Source organism: Lepeophtheirus salmonis, chromosome 5 (genome assembly GCF_016086655.4).
Source record: "Lepeophtheirus salmonis chromosome 5, UVic_Lsal_1.4, whole genome shotgun sequence".
Lineage (NCBI taxonomy): Eukaryota > Metazoa > Arthropoda > Copepoda > Siphonostomatoida > Caligidae > Lepeophtheirus > Lepeophtheirus salmonis.
The window spans coordinates 29,688,709-29,710,987 of record NC_052135.2 but is presented as its reverse complement, the minus strand read 5'-3'; the positions used below and the strand labels follow the sequence as shown (position 1 = coordinate 29,710,987).

Here is a 22,279-nt window from a genome sequence, read left to right as displayed (position 1 = left end):
TCAATCCATTTTTGACGGTAAGTGCATGTTCCTCACTACTCCAACCACTAATTCTAAAAAAAAAAACAATAAAAAACCCAGACCCACCCCGCTACAACTGCTACAGTCTCATTCCCATGCCTTGTAAGAAGGAAGTAATGTATTTAAAGAAATGTATATTATTATTTTATTATTTTATTACACAATATCTTTAAATACAAGAAAGATGGGGGAATTCTCCCTTAAAATGATTAGATGTCAACACCATTACAGTCTATTCGAGAATGAATAAAAATGTATAAAGAGCACACGAACCAACTTTGTTTCCACTTTTATTCTATAAACGTTTTTTTATCTACAAAAATCCCATTCTTAGTTATATCGCACCATAGTTCTAATCTGCTGGGCTAAGTCTATGTGAAAAATACCAATGTCAACTTTCTGATTACAGCACACATAAAAAATATATTTTCCATAACCGAAATGAAATGTGTTTTTTTACTAATTAATGTATTTATCTATTTTTTCTAGGAATTTGGGTCGGAATAAAATAGAAACTCTACACAAGGATGCTTTTAAAAATCTTCATCAGCTTCAGATATTGTAAGTTGTTTCTGTGATTTAATTTAGAATTTTACCTCATAAAGGATAAATATCTTATTTTACTTATTGTCCTATTAAAATTGCAATTCATTTAATTATTTAGCGAATTTTTTTTTCTTTAATCCATTAACATTATTTAGCAAAGATTGGCTTAGTAAACACATTTGTATATGAGTCTGTACTGTGATGCATTCCATCAAATCTTGAATGAAACTATGGAAAGGTTTCATGTACTTATGCAATATTTTGCCTATTTTCCCCGTAATATCAAAACTGATAGAGCAATTACAGGGAGCGGGGATCACATTGTCGCCTACTTTAAACCTTGATAACTTGAAGACGACATTATCAAATAAAAAACCGGTTACCAAATAGGAAAGCTATTCTCGTCAGCTGACGATACGTAGTTCAGTTAGCATCATACCGTCATCATATGAGGAGATAAAGAGCTATAAGTGAAACGAGGAGCTTTCGAGGTCCGCCGTAGTCATGGCATTGGTTAATAATGGGGGTGAAATCTCCAATTCAACGATTGTTTCAACCTTAGGAGTGAATTTACGAACTGTTCAGAGTATCCGTAAGAAGCTAGAGGACACCTGGGATGTTGATGCCATCATAAAGAGGGCGCCGACAGGAAGGTCAGGGACACCGACTTTGGCGACAAGGTGAAGAAGATGGTTGAGGATGACCCTACCAGGTCCATGAAGGCAATGGCGAGGGATCTGGGTGTGGCAACAGGACTCAGCACCCTGCCATGTGTCCAAAATCTCCATGCAGTGGTTAACCGAGAACTGTTATGACGTCGTAACAAAGGATTTGTGGTCTCCTAACTCTCCCAACCTTAATCCTTTGGACAATTTTGTCTGGGGTTATGTTGAGAGACATACCAAGAGACATCCCCATAGCACCAAGGCTAGCCTGATGGACTCCATCAAGGAGGTATTCGGCAATGACAATGGACAATGAGATGGTCAGAAGAGCCTGCGGCCAGCTCAGAGGCCGTATTGCGGCCGTTATTGATGCCAACGGTGATTATATCGAATGAATGGCTACTCTATACCTATATGCTCGTCATAGTTTTGATTTTCAATAAAAAAGTTAAAAAATGTATATTTTGTGTTGTTTTTTGTGGAAAAATATTTTTGCGACAATTTGATCCCCGCTCCCTGTAAGATAAACAAATCTTGCGAAACTCTTTCTTCATAAAACCAAAGACAACTGGGATGCACATCAAAAGCAGTCGTGTGTCAGAGATTCTTGAAGCGGGAATGAGTTATGACGAGATCTCCAGCATCGTTTCCTGCTTCAAGGATCTCATTATCGATTAAAAAGCTGAAAAGAGAACAAAAAAGAGTCTTGAGAGGAAAGTTGGAGCCAAAAAAAACTCAATAGTGGTATGAAGACAACTTAGAAAATTTCTGACCCTCGTCAATGTGGCCTCTATCCTTACCATACTAAAACCCCTTGACTATGGGGTCTAGGGCGCAATTAAGCCATGTATCACCTCCCATGTGAACCACTTTATGTCCTAAAGGCAGCCATGGAGATGAAATAGGTTGACATGTCGGAGTAATGCGTGAAGAAACCTGTAAGGCTTTTATGTCTAGGATAGGGGCAATGGTGGGACCAGGGCTGACCACTCTGGGATATAAAGTAGAATAAATGAATATATAAAGTCTCATTCTCTTACTACTTGTACTTTTTGAGAATCATGTTAAAGTTGATCTTGAAAAAATTCGTTCAGGATTTATAGGAACGCACTGTTCAATGTACATATACGAATACGTTACGAAAATGTTATTAAATTCGCACAATCATTGCATCAATGAAAGTGTGCGGATATATGTGTGTATGTCATTGATTTTCTAATTATTCATTTCTCATGAGGAAAGGAAATTGTATTTACTGTTGTCATGAACTCTTTGAATACTATGTAAACATGAAGTGATTCAATTAACTTACTAACGTAGGGAAGACCGGGTACAATTGCAACATTGTTTGTTTTTGGCTCAATCCCCAGAGCTGGTTCGACTCAGGCACGCCAAAAATATACACCAATAACTTTGCTATTATTTGAATAGTGCTTAAATTGTATATTATAACTCAATAGTTTTCCCCACAAATTGCACTAGAATGAAGTCCCTCCGATGTTTTTTACACAATAATATCTCTTTAAGAACAAATACACATTTCAAGATGTTCAATTAATAGGGCATTAGCAAGCTTTGGTGCAGTACACGAATAAATTTTATATGGTGTTCTTTTCTTGATTTTCAATTAAATAAAAATTCACAGCGCCCTCTATGTCTCTAACATAGATATATTTTATATTAATTAATATTATCATTTCGGGAGTTGTATTATTTTGTAAACAATGCCGCCGCTTTGCTTACAACCCAAAATAAGTAAACATCGCTATTGCTCTATTGTTAACTTTCAATGTATTATCACAGGTTAAAATATAATATTATAGATCACTAATCCATATTATGAATGGGAGAAATTCACGCTCACGCCCCTCTTCAGGCTCTATTCTGGCTAACAAACATGCTTCCGGTGAAGCGTGAATATGTAAAATATTAAAGAAGAATAAACAATGAGGGGAAAATTGGAGCACTTGTTACAACTCACCCCTTTGTGCTCAGCCTCAAATTTCTCAATAATGCAAGAGTTTTGAATTTAGTTAAAATTACCTATATGTATAACTGATAACAAAAGAATCAATATAAGATACAGCAAAAGTAATTCATCCAAACAAAAATATTGCTGCTCCGATAATTAATCCAATTTCCCCTGAAATTCAGTTTTTATTTAATATCCCAGAGAAAAGAAGACACAAAGTTATGGGTTTTTCAATAATAACTTGAAATATAACTACTTGCACAATTGTAGTCTTAATTTTGTGTCTGTAGCTTTTTTTATGCTGGAAAACCCGTTCCTGGTCTTCCCTAATTGTAAATGACAATTAAATATCTCATTTGTACGTTTATATCGTTAACGAAATTTGAAATATACATACAAGGGGCTCCTCATTAATATTTATGAATCCTCATTTTGAATAGTATTGAGTTTGTATTTGACAATCCTAAATCGGCCTAAGACCATTATGATTTTTAGTGGATCGAGCTAATACGGTCCTTCAAAGAAGTCTAATCCGGTACCAAAGAGAAAATCGATCTACTATTGGTAGATGAATAGTTGATGATGTCATATCTGTGTCTAAAAGATGAACATCGACCTAGAATAAGGGCTACAATGAAGTGTTGCATAAATCATATTTGTACAAATCATACATCAGGCAGATAGGGGAAAAAATCGGTCTGTACATATGTATATTGATACCCAAAAAATCGGTAAACAATATGAAAACATCCAATTTTGGTCTACGGTATGACAATGCAGTCCGAACCGAGAGTTTGCTACAAATCGCTCTATATGAAATTATTTATAATCAAGTTCGAGGAAAATTCGGTCTGGGACTGAGTTTCATTTGAATATATGTATTCATCAAAAATATATTTTGGATGGACAAATGACCCTCTATAACTATTTATAAATCATAAGTATTATCAATTGTCGTTTTTTTAGAATAAAGTCATAAAGCTGGATGTTAATGCATATATAAGGACGATAAGCCATGTGTCTTATTGATGTATTCGCTGGCATCATATTCTTGAGTAAATAAAATACATTCATTTAGATAACAATAGCTATCCGTATACTTATGAACGAGTATTATGACCTTTGATTATTTTTCAAGAGGTGAATTGTTCTTCCAAATGGCAGGATAAATAATTTACTCCTTCAACAGAGTGCGACAAAAAATTCTTATATAAGTGGTGTGTCAACATTAAAACAATCTTAACAAAAATCAAGAAAACGACAAAATCCAAATTCCTTTTTTTACTTCATGTATAGGTACAATCCTTGCAGTCCAATAGTTCATTGATATTCATATTGAGTCTATTATTACAGGCTTTGTAAAGAGTATAGATACCCAAGAATTTTAGTTATATTTTATAACTTTTATTTGATTTAAGAGACTGATATTGGCCCCTTTCAAATAAAATTTATCAATTTTGGTTAATTTCTAAGGGATAATTAAAACAATTTATTGATAGAAATTCATGAAAATTTGTACAAGGATACAAATGTTAACTACACTTGATTTTAGGGAAAATCATTCTTATAGTTGCTTTTATGTTGAACTGCCACTTATATAAACTATACATACCAAAGAATTTTCGTATCAGTGCCCAGTTTTAGGGTTGTATCAGTCTTTAATATGTGACTTAAAAAACGTATCGTCCCATTTATCAGGCATTGAAACAGGCTCCATATTTTAAAATACTCTTTACAGGGTGTTATCAACACAAATATTAAATTAAAGTATGACCTAGGTCAGTTTACGAATTGAATTCGTTCAGTGAGTCCTCCAATATCTTTGATGCAATTATTCTTATTAGAGCCTTACTTAAACAATTTATAACTCATATAAGAATTGGGTGTTAATAACACAAAGATAGCCAAGGTATTGATGATAGCATTTCTATAGAACGTCTTATGTGGAAGCGTGTTTAAGATGTAGGATGGGATGTCAAAAATATGACCCAGCCCAAATAAGAAAGCTGACAGATACTATTTGTGGTCTCAAACTCTGATGAAACTCTTACAAAATTATTCTATTATATGTAAAATGCTAGACTTCAATGAAATTATAAGATCGAATATCGTATTTGTAAATCCTTAAGGGGAAAATCCAAACCGCAGGAAACTGTCAGTTGTTGTTGTTATTCGTGGTGTTTTTTTTTGTTTTTTTTTTTTTTTGGGGGGGGGGAACTATATGCAGGCAACTATATCATAATATAATGTAAAAAAAAAACCTAAAAGTCTATAGTATGAGTTGATTGAAAGTTAGGAAAAAATTAATTCATAAAAAATCAACATATACACATTTGTCGTGGAATGACCTATATATTTATAGTGTTGAATTTTAGTGAAATTTGTTCGAATTCGAGTTTTTGAGAATTTTTATAATATATATTACTATTTAGTTTCTCCCTTCAATACATCAATTACTCTTCCTTTAATAAGAAAGAAGTGTTTTTATACTTTATTTTCCTCATTGAATAATATTCAAAATTTGACTAATCATTACTTGAATGTTTCTAAATGTTTTAAAGTCAAATTTTACCAAAAAAAAATGGGACTAATAGTTTTTCAATGATGCTTTGGTTTACAAGAGTATCCCTAATCAAAATGCTAATTTTTTCATCTTTAATACCACAAAAGTCAGAGTTTGATTAAGTTAAAAATGCAAAATTTCATTTCTGGTCTACTGTCAAAAAAAATCAAATGCCAAATTTTAGTCACATGCGTTTCCTAGTATAAATTTATCATGGAATGACCATATATGCTCGTATATGTACATAGCCAAATATTCTAAAATTTATATTAACATATGTATGTACATATAAACATCTACAGGATAAGGAAATGGACTATAAATAGGTGTATACGTACATAACTATCTCAGTTTTAATAGTTTAGCATTATAAAAATATGTTTGTGTGAAATACTATTTCTTTCATCAATGTGTAAACGTCATAATATTTATCATTACTATTATATGTAGTAATCATTTCAGTGAAGACAGTCAATGTACTCATATTTACGTGATGAAAGGAATTAATATAATGATATTTCTCTGACATATGTGGCCCGTCAACACAAAAGCAAGATAGAATGATTTTTCTCAAAATTGAGTGTGGATTACATTTGTATCCTTATCCGAATTATCCTCTATTTCTATGAACAAATTGTTCTTATTAACCCTTTGAGTGTGTTGTAAATCGTACTTAAATTAGGCTAGATTGATGTTTACAATAAAACAATAATATATATATATATATATTTTATTTGAAAAGGGCCATATCGAGGCAATACAAGTCTCTTAAATCATCCCAGTGAGCCTATAACCTACTCAAATATCTTTTTATTTATTTGAACTATTAAGTTGTATGTACTTCTGTATTAAGTAAATAAATACATTAGGATTTTCTTGATTTTGCTCAAGATTGTTTTTATGTTGACTCACTAGAGCTACATATTGGGAATTAAAAACAAACTTGATGTAACTAAGTCAAACTAACAATACATAGATTAATAAATAATGATCCTTCAATTGTTTATTAATAGGATTCTTGAAGATAATCGCATCAACTCTCTAGAGAGCTCCTTATTGCAACCTCTTACTCAATTATCAGTATTGTAAGTATTTTTTTATAACACATAATTAGTTTCAAACTACTTATTTCTTGTAATAATACCACTTATGGCAGTTTTTTGTGAGTTTTTTATGGCTAGTACGGAAAAGTTGCTGTTATGAAGTAAGAAAATAACTAGTACAAAATTTCATTTTTAATTTTAAAAATCTCAATCAAAGTTTGTAATAAAATAACAAAGTACTCTAATGAATAAATAAAGATTAAAATAAATGATTATTCTTTATTTTTCTGTAAATAACTTTGATAAACATTTTTTTAACCTATAAAATCAATTTAGAAATATATATATTTTTTAAATTCACCCTTTGGAGTAAAAAGAGGAAATAGACCATTACAAGGTAATTTAGTTAACGCGTATACCATGCATTCTTACATTTTCATATAGGCAAGATTCACAATTTTCTCTCTTTTTGCTTCATAAAATGGTTTAAGAAAATAATTTTATTAATGTTTTTTATGGGTTAAAAACATTTTTATCAAAATAATTTTATGCAAAGTAAAGAATATCGTTTTAAATTTATCCTTATTGGCTAAATAAATAACCATTGTCCTTTTTGAAACTTTGATCGAGATGTGTGACCTACCGATGACATCGTAGCATGATGAAATTTTACATAGTTTATTTTTTTACCATATGATAAACTTTTCCAACTTGCTTTATATTCTGTAACTTTTCAGCACTAGGTTTAACTAATAACCATAATTTATCTTTCAGAAATATTAATAAGAACAATTTAAATACAATTCCGGAGGCAGTAAAAAGCTGCATAAATTTGCAACAGCTGTAAGTTGATTATTCATATCCTTTCTAACAAAGAATATATTCATATTTTTTTTATTACATAAAAAATAAATATTTTTTATAGAAATGTTGCAAAGAACCGAATCAAATATATTCCCCATGGAGTCTTTCAACAATGCCCGGCTCTGAATCAAATAGAGTTCAAAGGAAATCCCATTGAGAGTATTGATACGAATGCCTTCTCTAATTTACCTAACCTCAAGAAACTCATAATTTCTGAAGCCAAGTTTGTCACACATTTTGTTAATTTGACTGGAACTACGTCTTTGGAGCAAATTCGTTTTGATAGAGGAGCAATTAAGGAAATCCCGTCTAACCTTTGTTCTCTTAATCCTAATTTAAAAATGCTGGAATTGAAGAGTAATGCTCTTGAAAGTCTACCAGACTTAAGGAAATGTAAAGAGCTACGACTTTTGTAAGTCATGTTGCTACTAAAGCTTTAAAACAAATTAGCAAAACGCACCTCGTAGTTTGAGGAGATACATGACTGGTATAATAGAAAGTGACACCTTGGGCGAGAAAAAATATAACACCACAGAGATGACGCCACTTTATTATTTTCTATTATGCCATATACAACTTTTTTCTCTCTTTGAATAATTTCCCTCGTTAATTCAATTTAAGGGTGAAGGCATTATAGTTGGTTATTGAGTAATATTCGACGCTCCTAGTGAACAAAAAATAGTGTTGCTACTCTGTATAAATATTAATCCCGCAGTTTTTATCTTGCAAATTTATTTTAAAGCTTTAGTCTATATATACACTTTAAAAATTATTTAAATCAATTCAATAGGGATCTGGCTCATAATAAAATTTCTCATTTGATCTCTTTTGAATCAAATGAAGAGTCTCCCTTCTCCAGTATGTCAAAACTTCATGATCTCTTATTGAATCACAACTACATCAATAATATATCCTCATCTGTTTTTCTTGGATTGGATAACCTCCAAATATTGTAAGAAATTAAGAAGATCATTTATATACTAATGTAACTCACAAATTAATTTATATTTAAAGGGATCTCTCTCACAATGGCATTGAAGATATACACGATGATGCCTTTGCAAACTTAACCAATCTGAAGGATGTGTAAGTCTTAAATTTCAAATTCATAAGTCCTCTAAAAAAAAAAATTAAAGAAGGATATATTTAACAAAAAAAAAAATTAAGATTAACACCCCAGAAAAATGGAGCACGTTCAATGCCCTTAAATAAAACTATTGACATAGGTGATGATAGGTAGGGGGCAATTGTTCTCTCATTTTAAGTAGACCAATCAATATTTGTCTATAAAAAGACATAAATTTAATTTTTAAAGTCAAATAAGAAATTGTATCAGGAAGATTCGCCTTATATATTTTCGCATTGGATAAGGATAAAGTAAATACTACTTACCTGTAGATCAATTTCTTGGTCCCTTTTCTATAATATTTCAATATCAGATGTATTTAATCAATGAAAATGAACAGTCGTTATAAAAAAATAGAGATTTAGCTCCATAATCTCGATAAAATGAAGCTTTTGTTGAACATTTTAACATTAGATGTATTTAATCTATGGGAATGGGGAAGTATTTATTTCTTACCGTTGTACATAGATTTGTAGCAACGTAGGTTTGTCATTTCTCATTTGTGCTTCCCCTTGCTTGTGTCTTATATTTATACATATAATCAACACAAAAGAAAGGAAGAAAATTAACTTCTGACATGTCGTTTCTTCTAAGTCAATCACACCAACTGCTAAATATCTCTTAGACACTCCTACACTATCACTGTTATATTAATTTTTCACCATTTTTGAAATGAATTACATATATATAGGTACCGGGCCGTGCAAAATTATTTACCGATGATGTAAATATACTTTTTAAGAAGTTTTGTGGCAACCAATCTGATTGTTTCGTATTTTTACTCTTAAAATAAACAAAAATCCTTCCTGTGAGAGCGTAACAACTTCCATACGCGAGACCATGTCCAATCAGGAAACAAAGAGGATCGAAATTGCAGCCCTCCTCCGAGCGGGAGTGCCTCATAACAACATTAAGGAACAAGTTGAAGACAATTTACAACTTGTCCGAACGCTTGGAGGCTGGGGGTGATCTCAAGCATTCCCCTGGGGCTGGCAGGAAGCCCACTGTCTCAACAAGGCAAGTAAAGGCAGTGTTCAAGAGGACTCCAAAACAGGTCCATTGCCGACATGGCCAGAAAGATGGGAACGTCGACATCAACTGTTTCAAGGGCATTAAAAAGGGCTGGAGGAAAGTCCCTGAGGCGTACTGAATGTCAGCGAGAAGTCAGACTTGAGCGTGCCAAGAAAATCTTGAATGATATCAAGAGCTCATCTGGACGCATCATCATTTTTTCAGATGAGAAAACTTTTACGGTCGATCCTGTTTTCAACAGGCAAAATGACCGTGTTGTAAGCTTTGGAGATGTTTGGAGATCCAACGGGAAGGCCATGAAGCCGGTATGGTTCCCCACTGGCTCAGATTAACAGCGGAGGATTATGTGAAGATTCTGGCGTCCAAGGTCATTCCGTGGATCAAATCCATAGTCGGCAACTCTCCTTGGGTTTTCAACAAGATGGTGCACCCGCCCACGCTTCCAAGAAAGCTCAGGAGTGGCTCAAGGACAGCATGAACTTTTGGCCCAGGACTACTGGCCCCCTCAGAGCCCAGATCTGACCCCACTAGACTTATCTATCTAGGCGCACGTGGAGACCAAGGCCTGCAAAAAACGACACAAGAACATAAATGCCTTAAAGGCTGCTGTCAGCAAGGCCTGGGCCTCCATGGACGCCGATTATATCCAGCAAGTCTGTGGCAGCTTCAGACGTCGCCTGACCAGTGTCCTTGAGTCAAATGGTGGCTACATTGATCACAAACTATTTTATTATTCTAAAAATGTATGAATAAATTGTTTCTGGAGTCATTCAAATGTCATTATTGTCCGCGATATGTTCTGAACAAAAATCGGTAAATAATTCTGCACGGCCCGGTATGTTTCTTAATATTAAAATCTACATAGTATCTTATTCGATATATTATTTTATTAAAAGCGTAGTTATATATTAGCTTTTCTATATGATAGCCAAACTTTTCTTATATAGATAATAAAATGGCCAATATATATATTATATAAGCAACAAGGGATTTACAAGAAATTGTATCCCTGTTCTTTTGGAAACGGAGCATAAGTATAGATTAACTTTCTTCTTTGTTTATTTATCGAAAAGAATAAGTTATTAAATAGCCATGACGTATCAAGGGAGAAGAAGGAATCGAGAGTTGACAACGAAATATATAGGGTATTTTTTGGTGAGTGTGGTAATTCCGTGCTGAGTTACCGAGAAGCACAAATGAAAGGTCGATAACAAACCTATGTACAACGGTAATAAATAAATACTTGCTCATTTATATGGATTAAACTCATTTAATATTGAAATATTATAGAAAGGGGACCCAGGAACGGATCTATATTATAAGTAATATTCACTTCATTACTATCCAAGACGAAAAAATTCAGGGCCTTTTGTTAACAAAGTCTTCCAAAAAATGTATTTTATAAAGCAAAGTCATCAACGATGCTTTTTATAAAAAAAAACGGCATCTAGGAAGTTTATTTTGTTTAAAAAAGGTTATCCATTATTTCAAATTTAAAACAATCAAAAATATCATTTAAAATGTTTGATAGAAAAATTATGCCACATTACGAACATTATTATTTTAAAATATTTATTTTATAGAAATCTTGGAGAGAATAAGTTTTCGCAACTCCCATCAAAAGGGATGGAATCAGTAACTCATTTAAAAGTGCACAATAATCCATCACTGCGGGATTTTCCAGGCCCAGAACGTTTTCCGCTGATCCAATCCCTAGTTCTTTCCTATGCATATCATTGTTGCCAATTTCTTCCCTCAGTTTACCAAAGTAAGGGAGGAGAAGAACATCGTAGTCCTCTCACAGGGGAACTAGGGGATCTCCAGGAAACAGTATTTTTTCCTGGGGAAGACTTTGACGCCTCTCTTTGGAGCAATGAATCTTCTCTTTTGTGGTCCTCTCCTGAAAGTGAAGGGTTTAATAATATATCCCCAGAATTGTGGCAAAATTTTGGAAATGGAGTAATTGAGGAGGATTTTTTTACATCATCCAAATCAAGGAGTGAGTTTGCTTTGAATCCAGGGATAACATGCACTCCATCTCCAGGTACGTATCTACAATGGATATACATATATATCTAGTATTGTAAATAGTATATTACCGTTTATAACCCTTTTTATAAGAGTAGAGCAATCAATATAACATATGAGAGGCTTTAGTGCTCTTTTTATTTCCTCACCCCAAAAAATAGGTCATTGTAGTAACAATATTTGAAACATTTGATGTTAATAATAATACATACAAATATCAAAAAGATGGATTTCACAACCCTTTTTTGTTTTTCTTTAAATCTAAATTATTTATGTTCATATATTCCCCTCAAAACTAAACTTAATAGAAAGCTCTATGTTTGCATGTCTCTAATAATTCCTTAGAATAAATATAAATTTACTCACTTTTTTAGGACCTTTCATGCCTTGTAACGACTTGTTTGATTGGTGGGCACTTCGGTGCTCTGTATGGATTGTATTTTTACTGGCTCTTCTTGGAAATGGTTGTGTTGTTATCGTTCTCGTTGCCTCGAGAGGTAAAATGGACGTTCCTAGATTCTTGGTCTGTAACTTGGCAATGGCTGACTTTTTTATGGGGATATATCTGGGCTTCTTAGCTGTTGTGGATGCTTCAACCCTCGGGGAATTTCGAAAATATGCAATACCATGGCAATTTAGCGCTGGTTGTCAAGCTGCTGGATTCTTTGGAGTTCTATCCTCAGAGTTGAGTGTATTCACTCTAGCTGTCATTACATTAGAGAGAAACTATGCTATTACTCATGCTATGCATCTCAATAAAAGATTAAGTTTAAAACATGCTGCTTATATCATGATTGGTGGATGGACATTTGGACTCTTGACAGCATCTCTTCCTTTTATCGGGATTTCTGACTATAGGAAGTTTGCAATTTGTCTTCCTTTCGAAACAGGAACACCCCTCAGTCTTGGCTATGTCGTCTTTCTTATGGTTATCAATGGCGTTGCTTTTAGTATACTTATGGGTTGCTACCTCAAAATGTATTGTGCCATTCGCGGTTCTCAAGCATGGAACTCTAATGACTCTCGTATAGCCAAACGAATGGCTTTATTAGTTTTTACAGATTTTATTTGCTGGGCACCTATTGCTTTCTTTTCTCTCACCGCTGCATTTGGAGTTCGCCTTGTCTCTCTTGAAGGAGCCAAGGTCTTCACTGTTTTTGTATTACCACTCAATTCATGTTGTAATCCTTTCTTATATGCGATTTTGACGAAACAGTTCAAAAAGGATTGTGTCATGATTTGTAAGGCTGTTGAAGAATCAAGGGTTACACGAGGGATTGGTCGTTGTCGACACAGCTCTAATTTCAGTAATCGTCAAACTCCAGCTAATACCAATTCTCTCCTCAACAGTGGTGGAGCCCCAGTTGGATCGTACAATAATACTCGTGGTACAGTTTGTAGCTGTAATGCAGGGAAAAAGGTTGGAAGTGGACATGGATCTAGCAGTAGAAAAATAAATATGCAATTTACCAAAATAAAACGGCTCTTCCTGGGCTATAGAAAAGAAACATCCTCCGGATCTGGAGGAGCAGGAATAGAATCTTTGAACTCAGGCTCAAATGATTATCCTGGACGACATCACCACCACCATCACCATACTAACAGACTAAGATATCCACCTGGACCTGGCGGCCCCCATTCCTCGAAACAACCGGCCAGGCGAAATGCATCTGTATCAAGTGATAATTTCTCTTCATCTAGATCAGATTCATGGAAAATTCATGGGCGAATACGTCTTGATCATTCTCATCGCCCAAACTATCGTCGAAGAAACTCCTGGACTGTTACTCGAAAGCCTTCACAGGACTCAAATAATTCACGGATTGACTCTGCTTCTTCCAATTCGACAAATACATGGAGAATGTCTCGATCCTCTGTTTCCTCGGACGCAGGAAAATCTTCATCTATTGGATCTTCAACCGGGCAAAAAGAGAATCCTCATCTCAATGTTCAATCCACTACAGGAAAGTTTTCTGCACTAGCACGTACGCAACTTCTCAACCGTCACTTTTCCTCCACTTCGTCAGGAGATACCAATAAACCCAAACTGATACGACAGTCTGCTATTCTCGCAGATGAGAATTCCACAGGAAGTGGAAAATCCGTTTCATTTATTAACGATACTCCATCCTCCAAATCATCATCATCATGTCCTCTACATCATCATAATCCGTACCGTGGAGGACACCTTCAGTCAAATCTCTACGGTAAGTTGATTGAATCTAGTCATGAAGCTGATGATGAAGAGGACGAAGATCTCGATCAGCGACTTGCTGAAAAAAGAAAGCTTCTTAGGACTCCTTCGCGTAGTTTGACAGACTTAAGCTCTACCTACCTAAGAAGCAATCCTTTTCCTGACTATGAATCTCCTGAAGTCAAAAAATCCACTTCTTCAAACAACACTACCACCTCTGCCCTCGTGGAAGGAGGAATGAATCCTGCTGAAAAAGAGAAGAAGCCGCATTATCCAGAATCTCCAACTCCAACTGAATCTGATCACTTACTTTCCAAGGACTCTTCTAGCCATACAATAAGAACTGAAAAAGGATATCTAAATACAGATGTATAATAATAAAGAACGTTTATAAATAGATAGATAGGTACATACATAGCATTTACAAACGTTAATACATACATATTATTTTTTCTTTCTTTCTTCAAACCTACATACAATAGTACATATAATAATTTATGATATTATATTTATTTTTTGATCAAAAAAATACATACAAAGCTAACATGTAGTAAGGCAGATTTTTCGAATCTCATTTTCTGTGAATCCTCACTGCCAGAAGTTGTGAACTCTTTTTCCGTACAAACAAAGCAAAGCTAGGACCCTTCTCTCTCTCTCTCTTTTTCATTCATATTTCGTCCTCTTTAAGTTTTGCTAGTTTCATGAGCATTAAAATAAGTACTTAGTTCATGCACAAGACTAGACCATCCCTTCAAAATAAACATTTTTCATCAAAGATATTTAAACTCATATTATTCCCTTTTTCCAAGGTCTCAAAAAGTAACTTCATACACCAGTTGCTTTGATCCTGGCTATGTCTGTATCAAGAGTCATCTAGCTTTAGGGTTGACGTTAAAATTTTCACAAGTATTGCAACCCCATTTAAAGAAAATGTCCTTAGCTTTCATTTGGTATCACTTTCAATGCTATAGCATCCACCTCTGGGAAGCTACAATGAAAACAAGGACATCATATCCCAAATTCTGCAACGTTTTTGCAAAACGTCAAAAATAAAGCTCCTTGGGTCTGGTTGCATCCATGGTTCAAAGTCCAAGATCAAAAACACTCGTAAATTTATTTAATTTAGACTTTGTACAATGAGAATCATATCAGTTTGTATGGGTTTGACGTAAAAAGTGCAACTTGAACTGTCTACTAATTATCCCAAATATTATTATTAGGAATCTATTTCATTTATTTATTTATCCCCACGAATACTATTTACATAAAACATGCACTATTTTTCTCCCTTCCGAGTTTTTGGCGACCTAGGGGCTATCATATGGAGTATTGTACTTGTGAAAAGAAAGAGATAATTTAATTTTTTTAAGAATCGTGTAATTTCTCAAAGAATGAAATGATTTTTTGTTTTTTTGTTATATCTTTTCATTTAATATTATCAGAATAAGTATAATATATTAAAAAGTTATTCCTTAAGATATTAATTACACAATTATTTTAATTAAATTCGCTCCTTTAATTTCATAACTATTTTACTAATGGAGAAAAAAACCTTAGTTGGTCAAAAAAGAGTGCACTTTAATGTGTTGAGTATTTCTCGCATAATCTAAGCAAAATAATTCCAGTTACATACATATAAATAAAACTATTTACAAATATTATAAAAATTACCTCCAAACTTCATTTATTTTCATTTATTGCTTCCTTTTATTCCTTATTATAATTTATATCTATTCGTTAGTTGTGTAACATTTATCTACGACTTCATTTTAAAGTAAAAAATTAAAGAAAAACGCAAAGAAAAAAAAAGTATGAACAATGCAAGCAAATTCTATTAATTATTATTATTATTTTATAACTATTATTGTTAGTTCAATTTGTATCTGAGCTCTTTATTCTATGTATTTTTTGTCATTCATATACATATTGTCTGTATATTTTATTGTTTCTATGTATATTATGCTGATGATTTTTAATTATTGTCATTTTTGAAAAATAAAAAAATTCGACATTCATTATCGCTATATTTACAGTAGTAATATAATTATATATTTATAATACCTACAATATATTAAAAAAAAAAAAAAAAAAATCAATAAATATTTCAAGAATATTATTCATTGTTTGTTATAGGGTTGTAAAGTTTAAGCATTTTTGATAATTACAAAAAAACAAATCAAAACCTGAGAACTCCTGAGTCAAAACTGAGGACACATTCCTAATTTATCGGAATGGGGTTCCTGTTTTATCTGCTTGAATATATTACTTCTTGTATTTTGCTGATGATAGCTTCTGCCTTAAGAGCCTTAGGGAGGTTTGATTTAGTGGGCAATACCTAATTTATTTTTGAGTTCCTGTTATGTAGATTGTCTTTTACTTATTCTTGACAATATGATATAAACAATGGATATATAATTATTTTTTTTGTCAAAATTCATGCTGATAGAAGAAATAAAGAGATTGAAAAGTAAAGTGACAATAACTTGGATAAAACGACATTGGAATTGCACGGGAATTGAATGTGCTGATGTGCTTGGTAAGAATGGGGAACCAACCTCAATGACTCTGAAGTTGAAGATCCCACAAGTGCAGTATTATTTGAGATTGATAACTACATAAGCAAGACTTGGAAAAAGGAATGAATAGAAAACACAACATATACACAACCAAGATACTATTTGAAGGAGCCTACTTTGGAATGTAGACTTTTTAAAAATAGAAGATCATCTTTAACATTATCCATAGTGGCTTCATTATGGGACATATCCCTTAAGGGAGCATCCCAAGAACATGGGAATAGTGGGAAATGCATCAAGCAGACTGTGTAGAGATACAACAGAAACTCAAGTTCATTTATGGGCAGAGTTATGTTTTTTTTGCTTTTTTAATCCGTGCTATTATTTTAATAGACTATTTTAGGTTATGCTTAGGTTTTATAAATACATGTGATTTTAATAGGTGAAAATATATCCCGGCCTTAGAGGTATATGTTAGACGGGTTGCTGCATTTAATTTAGGGGTAGGTAGCTATTCCGTGGACGTAATCTTAAAGCATGTAGTAATAATTAAATAAAAAAGTTTCATTTTTAACACATTAGCTTCAGTGTACTCGAAATACTAAACATAATTAGGGTAGATACTCAATTATTGTTACTTATCGGAATTCTATAAAATATTATACTTTACGTTTATGGACTTAAAAAAATAAATAGAAGTGAAATACGGTCAATTCTTTAGCAATGGCTTGGGTTTCTTTTTAGTTGACTGTACTTTTTGATAATTTTTCATAGGTATCGTTAATTGAGTATTTACCCTATGTTGTACTTTTTCGGCCTTAAATTACGAGTTTTTTTTTTTAATTAATTGCTGGATACGAGCCGTGAATGCTTAATCCCCAATGTTCTTTTGTTGTTGCGTTTTATTATTTGCTTGATTGGATCATGATGGAATTCTAGAGACCTAGATTAATCACGCAGAAGCTTTATTACCACATCAGGGGCAAATAAAAGGAGGCATTGCCTGAAAAAAAGAAACACAGGAGTCAACCACATTTTTTACTGCATCCATTTTAAGAGGGGAAAAAACAAGCTAAGTTGCATGCGGAATTATTCCATGTGTCTAAAATTCCATGATTGGAGATACGAGATGCCAGTAGAACGGATTAAACTCGTATTGCAAAAATAAAATACGAATAAAAATATTCGTGTTTTATAAGTTATAACTAAGGGTGATAATTTTGGTAAGAATAGAAAAGCGTGCGAGGAGAATCCTTATGGCTAAAGTTGATAATATTGTAGAGAAAAACGCATGGAAGGAGAAGGGGGGAGGTAAATATATATGGTATCATTGTTTAAAATACTAATGTGATTATCATCTGCCTGCTTTATTATGATTTTTGAGGGTATAACGAAAGTATTTATTAGCAAAATTTTTACTGAAGATATACGACTTAGACGTTTTTATCCGTTACAGTAGATTTTACACTCCATGAAATTGTAATTCATTATGAACCTTATTCTCAGAATAATAGCTAATGAAACGACAAAGTAGAGTATTTCGAAATATATTTGAAGTTCCAAGTTTAAAAAAGAAGGCTTTAATTAAATATAATCTACATAGTAAAAATATACCATCATACATTTATGTTAAATATACAAAATTAAACAATTGAAATCATAAAACTAATAACAATAAATTATATATACAGAATATTGAAATAATAGATTGATCCAAATAATATTTTCTTGTTCTAACACCGGAATCCAGTTAAAGATGTCATAACTTCAGGTCGCAAAACACTAGCGAGACGTGGAGTTTAATCAAAAAAGAAAATCACCCCTCTTCTTCATGTGGAAGTTGCTATATACAATTGTGAAAAGGATAGATATATCTCTACCGATGGCATCTAACTAATTATTAATAATAAAGTAAATATCAAAATCATAAAATTAGGCAATAAATATACTAATAAAAAAAATGTTAGAAATAAATCCATCTTAAAGATTTAGAGCAAAAGCTATTTATGTAGTAATGTCCAGTGATATTACTCCTTATTAAGAGTATCAAAAAAGATATTTCCCTGTTATTTATGCTTATATAACAACATATTATTATCATAAAGGATATACACAATTGCTCGTTATAATGCTATACCCAATACAACTACCCCCTTCGTTGTGACCATTTAAGCAGTTGTTTTTGCCTTTTATGAGTTTTCTGAAAACCATTTCTTGGAGCCTATCAACCATAGCTAAGCCTTAAGTGATAAAAAAAAGTAATATTTATTGACTATATAATATTGGAAACCCTAATTATCATACCCAAGTCTTTAAGTGAAGAAACTAGTCTCAGACAAACTAGTTGCGAACCATCCAAAGCTACTATTCCCGTTGTTGTAACCATTTAAGCACTTTTTTTTGCTATTGAATGAGTTGTGTATGATAATTCTTGATAATTTTGGCTAAAATAGAATCATATTTTAGGGTTAGATTTAAAAAAAATTGAATACTGACTGTTAGATAGTATAAACTTCAGAGTTCCATTTCGAAATTGGTAAATATTTTATACTTTTTATTGATAACTTGATATTCATTTGGTGTGAATGACTCAAAACATTTTTATATGTATTTCTATAAATGACATCAGTACCAACATCCTCCATTAATTTAATGATGGTTCCTCGGGAAAGGATAGGTTTACCCGTGTATTTCTCCATCAATTTTTTGAACGTAGATGATTAGTAATGGATAAGTGTATATTACATGTAATAAGCCTTTTTGTGAGATCAGAGTAAAAGTCTGACTTGATGTATTCATCATTAACTTGATTTTTTAGATGAATATCCATGCTCTTGATATGAGGATAATGAGTGGCGTGTAATTCTAGACAGGGGACTAAAGGCACATTTATATCGACAAATCCGACAAGCCATCTGTTCCTCATCCGGTAAGTATTTTCCAAATTCCTGGCCCTACATTTTCATAAATCCAGACAGAAGGTGACGTCATTTTAGGCATTTTATTCAGTTCTCTATCGACAATCACCATCTAATATTATATTAATATTGAATAATATGAATAAATAACCAGTTGGATATCCTTCCTTATCTCTCTCTTTGAAAAAATGGATTCATTTTCAAGTTTGATAACTATGCCTCGAGGAAAAAGAGTTAAATAATTGATTTATTGAATGAAAAATAAGCCTTTGGGGAAGATGCAGAGTTTAACATATTAAGAACCAACAAACATATGAATGAATATATTTTGTACACTTGATTAAAAAAAAGGTTTACATTCTAATATTACACATTTATTATACATATACCTTACAAATAAAAGTGATGTCCATAATGCAGTTTTCAAAATGTATGTAGTTAATACAGGGTTCTCAGAAACCCCACTTTAATTATCTTAGACACAAACAATTGAGGTAATGACTGAGGCATACATGAGTGTCTCAAAAAAAAACTCTAAGGTCTTATTCACACTTAAACGTTTTTTATGAACTGTATCCACACAAGGTCAGTGTTCCGTTTCACATAAAGCAAGAAATACTATTAACTATATCTTCATTGTTTTATTCATATAATACTAGAAACCTGTAAGCGAAAGCTCAAGTGCGCTCGCTCAAAATGGGGTATAAGAACTGAGAAATTACTACAATGACATAACATAAGTTCAAAAGGCCATTTGTTATATTAAAATGAAAATAAGTCAAATAATATATATACCTAAATAAAAAAATCAGGCCCCTGAAATTTATATATTAGATAAGCATTTATTCCACGGGGAACTAAGGGAACTTTATTGCCTAAGGGAACTAATTTTAACACACGGAATGTGCTCAATTTCCCTTTTTTAATAAGGATGAATAAGATTTGCATTAAATACAGCAACATTCTTCACCAGCTAGGATAAAGTAGATTTCTTCCTTGAGTGATCCTGCCTATTTTCTTCCTTTTCCTCAACCTAAGAGACCCTAAGGAAAAAATTGATAAAAATAATGAAAAGGTATGGGACTTTTGAAGAGCGCGATGATAATAACACTGTATTGTATCTCTACAAAAATCCAACTCTCAACAATAAGGAGAGACAAAAGATGAACATGGCACACTTATATAGTCTTTTTTTTTTTTTGTTCATTCAATTGGTCAGACGAAGTTGCACTGATTAAGTATAAGTATTATATTTACGTCATCTGACTTAGGAATCTTCTATGAAGTCCATATATATAAGGATGTTTCTTATTTTGTTAAAATGTCAAAGTCGCCGGTTCAAAATCCGTTTTTTGTTAGATAAAAATACAATGGGTAACGTTTGATCAAAATTGAACCATATTTAGAGGTTGCTCAATGGCATCAAAGTTTTGAAAATGGCTATATTTTAAAAAAAAGTGACTTCTTTCTCGATTTTCGTGAAAACATTACACGATAGAGCTTTTAATGTTTTATAATATTTATAAAAGGACTTAATTTACTCTAAGAAATATATATTTAAAAAAAATGCAAAATGGTTTAAGATAATACATTGTTTTTATGTTCTCCCTTTTTTTTCACTACAATTCTTGAAGATTTTTCATGTAATATTTTCATTTTGTTGAATTGTTAGCGTCTGAAAGTGACAACTAGTTTTTTTTGGTAAAAAAAATTCCATCGGTAAATTTCATGTCAAATTGAGCTTTGTTGACAAGAAGCTCGACGGCTTCAAAAATTGATAATTTAAAAAATATATATATACTCAATCATCATCGATAATTTTTTTGTTTTGTTTTGTGCAATATATATTTTATTAGTTAATAACTTTTTTAACATAAGGTCATAATAATAATAGTGTATGAAAGAAAGAATATGAAAGACTTGAAGCTGCAATTCGTCAGTTGTTCAAGATCCACTGTGTTATTTAATTTTGTTCTTCTTCATTGATAACTTTAAAAGCATTAATTATTTTGAGGGATTTCTGACAATCATAGTTACTTGGGCATAATTTTTGATCGAATTTTAAAAACTCTTCTGAGAAATTCAGCATCCGAGTGTTATTGCTTGTATCAAAGTCTTCTAATTTTTTATGGATAAATTTATCATTTGATTAGTGTCTTTTTTTCCGCTTATTTTTCATTTAAAATAATATATTCTTTTTCGATGCAAAAATCTATCAATTGAAGTCAAATCGTTAAAAAAAATTTGAGACGCAGTTTTTGAAATTAGATTATTGATTTCGCAAAAAAATTATTCATGGATTCTATCAAATTCAAATAATTAAATTGAGCATTTGAGGCTGTAGGAACATGTTTTCAAATATATTTGCACTATAAAGATACAAATATTCTGCTATACATGTTAAGAAGTTAATTGAAATTACTACTTTAATAACCAATTTTTTAAACTATAAAACATTTTAGACAACCAACGAGCGTGGTGCATTGGATCGCTGACATAGATTTTATTCCATAGCTTGTAGTACTACCAAGAAATATTATTACGAGTTCCAAAATTCTTTGTAATAATTTTAGATAAATAATTATAATCCTAAGAAACTTAGTACTAAACATTCACACTTAGTCTTAGAGGAATGATGAAGGCATTTGTTATGAAGAGTTGAGTATATTGTAATGAAAAAAAAGGCCCGAGGAGAAACAAATAGTATAATTGACTTAGAACCCTTGTTAAATTAAGCTCTCTGTTCTATGATTTTGGGTGGAGAAAAGGAATTACTGCTAAAAGGAGGAGA

At 32.3% G+C, this 22,279-nt stretch overlaps 1 protein-coding gene and 1 long non-coding RNA gene across 3 annotated transcripts in view; one reads left to right on the top strand and one right to left on the bottom strand.

Annotated features, from left to right (window-relative positions):
* LOC121117490 (uncharacterized) overlaps nt 1-16,078 on the top strand; it is a 64,539-nt gene extending 48,461 nt beyond the window's left edge. For both annotated transcript variants that reach the window (XM_071888561.1, XM_040711942.2), the window contains exons 6-13: nt 511-582; nt 6,781-6,852; nt 7,585-7,653; nt 7,736-8,086; nt 8,465-8,626; nt 8,689-8,760; nt 11,416-11,876; nt 12,235-16,078. In XM_071888561.1, coding sequence (XP_071744662.1) covers nt 511-582; nt 6,781-6,852; nt 7,585-7,653; nt 7,736-8,086; nt 8,465-8,626; nt 8,689-8,760; nt 11,416-11,876; nt 12,235-14,429 — 3,454 coding nt within the window. In that variant the 3' untranslated portion in view covers nt 14,430-16,078. The remainder of the gene's footprint in view (nt 1-510; nt 583-6,780; nt 6,853-7,584; nt 7,654-7,735; nt 8,087-8,464; nt 8,627-8,688; nt 8,761-11,415; nt 11,877-12,234) is intronic.
* Nucleotides 16,079-18,101: 2,023 nt separating this feature from the next.
* Nucleotides 18,102-20,152, bottom strand: LOC139905428 (uncharacterized). Its single transcript, XR_011780150.1, has 3 exons — nt 19,067-20,152; nt 18,875-19,014; nt 18,102-18,810 (listed from the first exon to the last, which is right to left on the bottom strand). It is a non-coding gene; the product is annotated as an uncharacterized lncRNA (long non-coding RNA).
* Nucleotides 20,153-22,279: the final 2,127 nt, after the last annotated feature.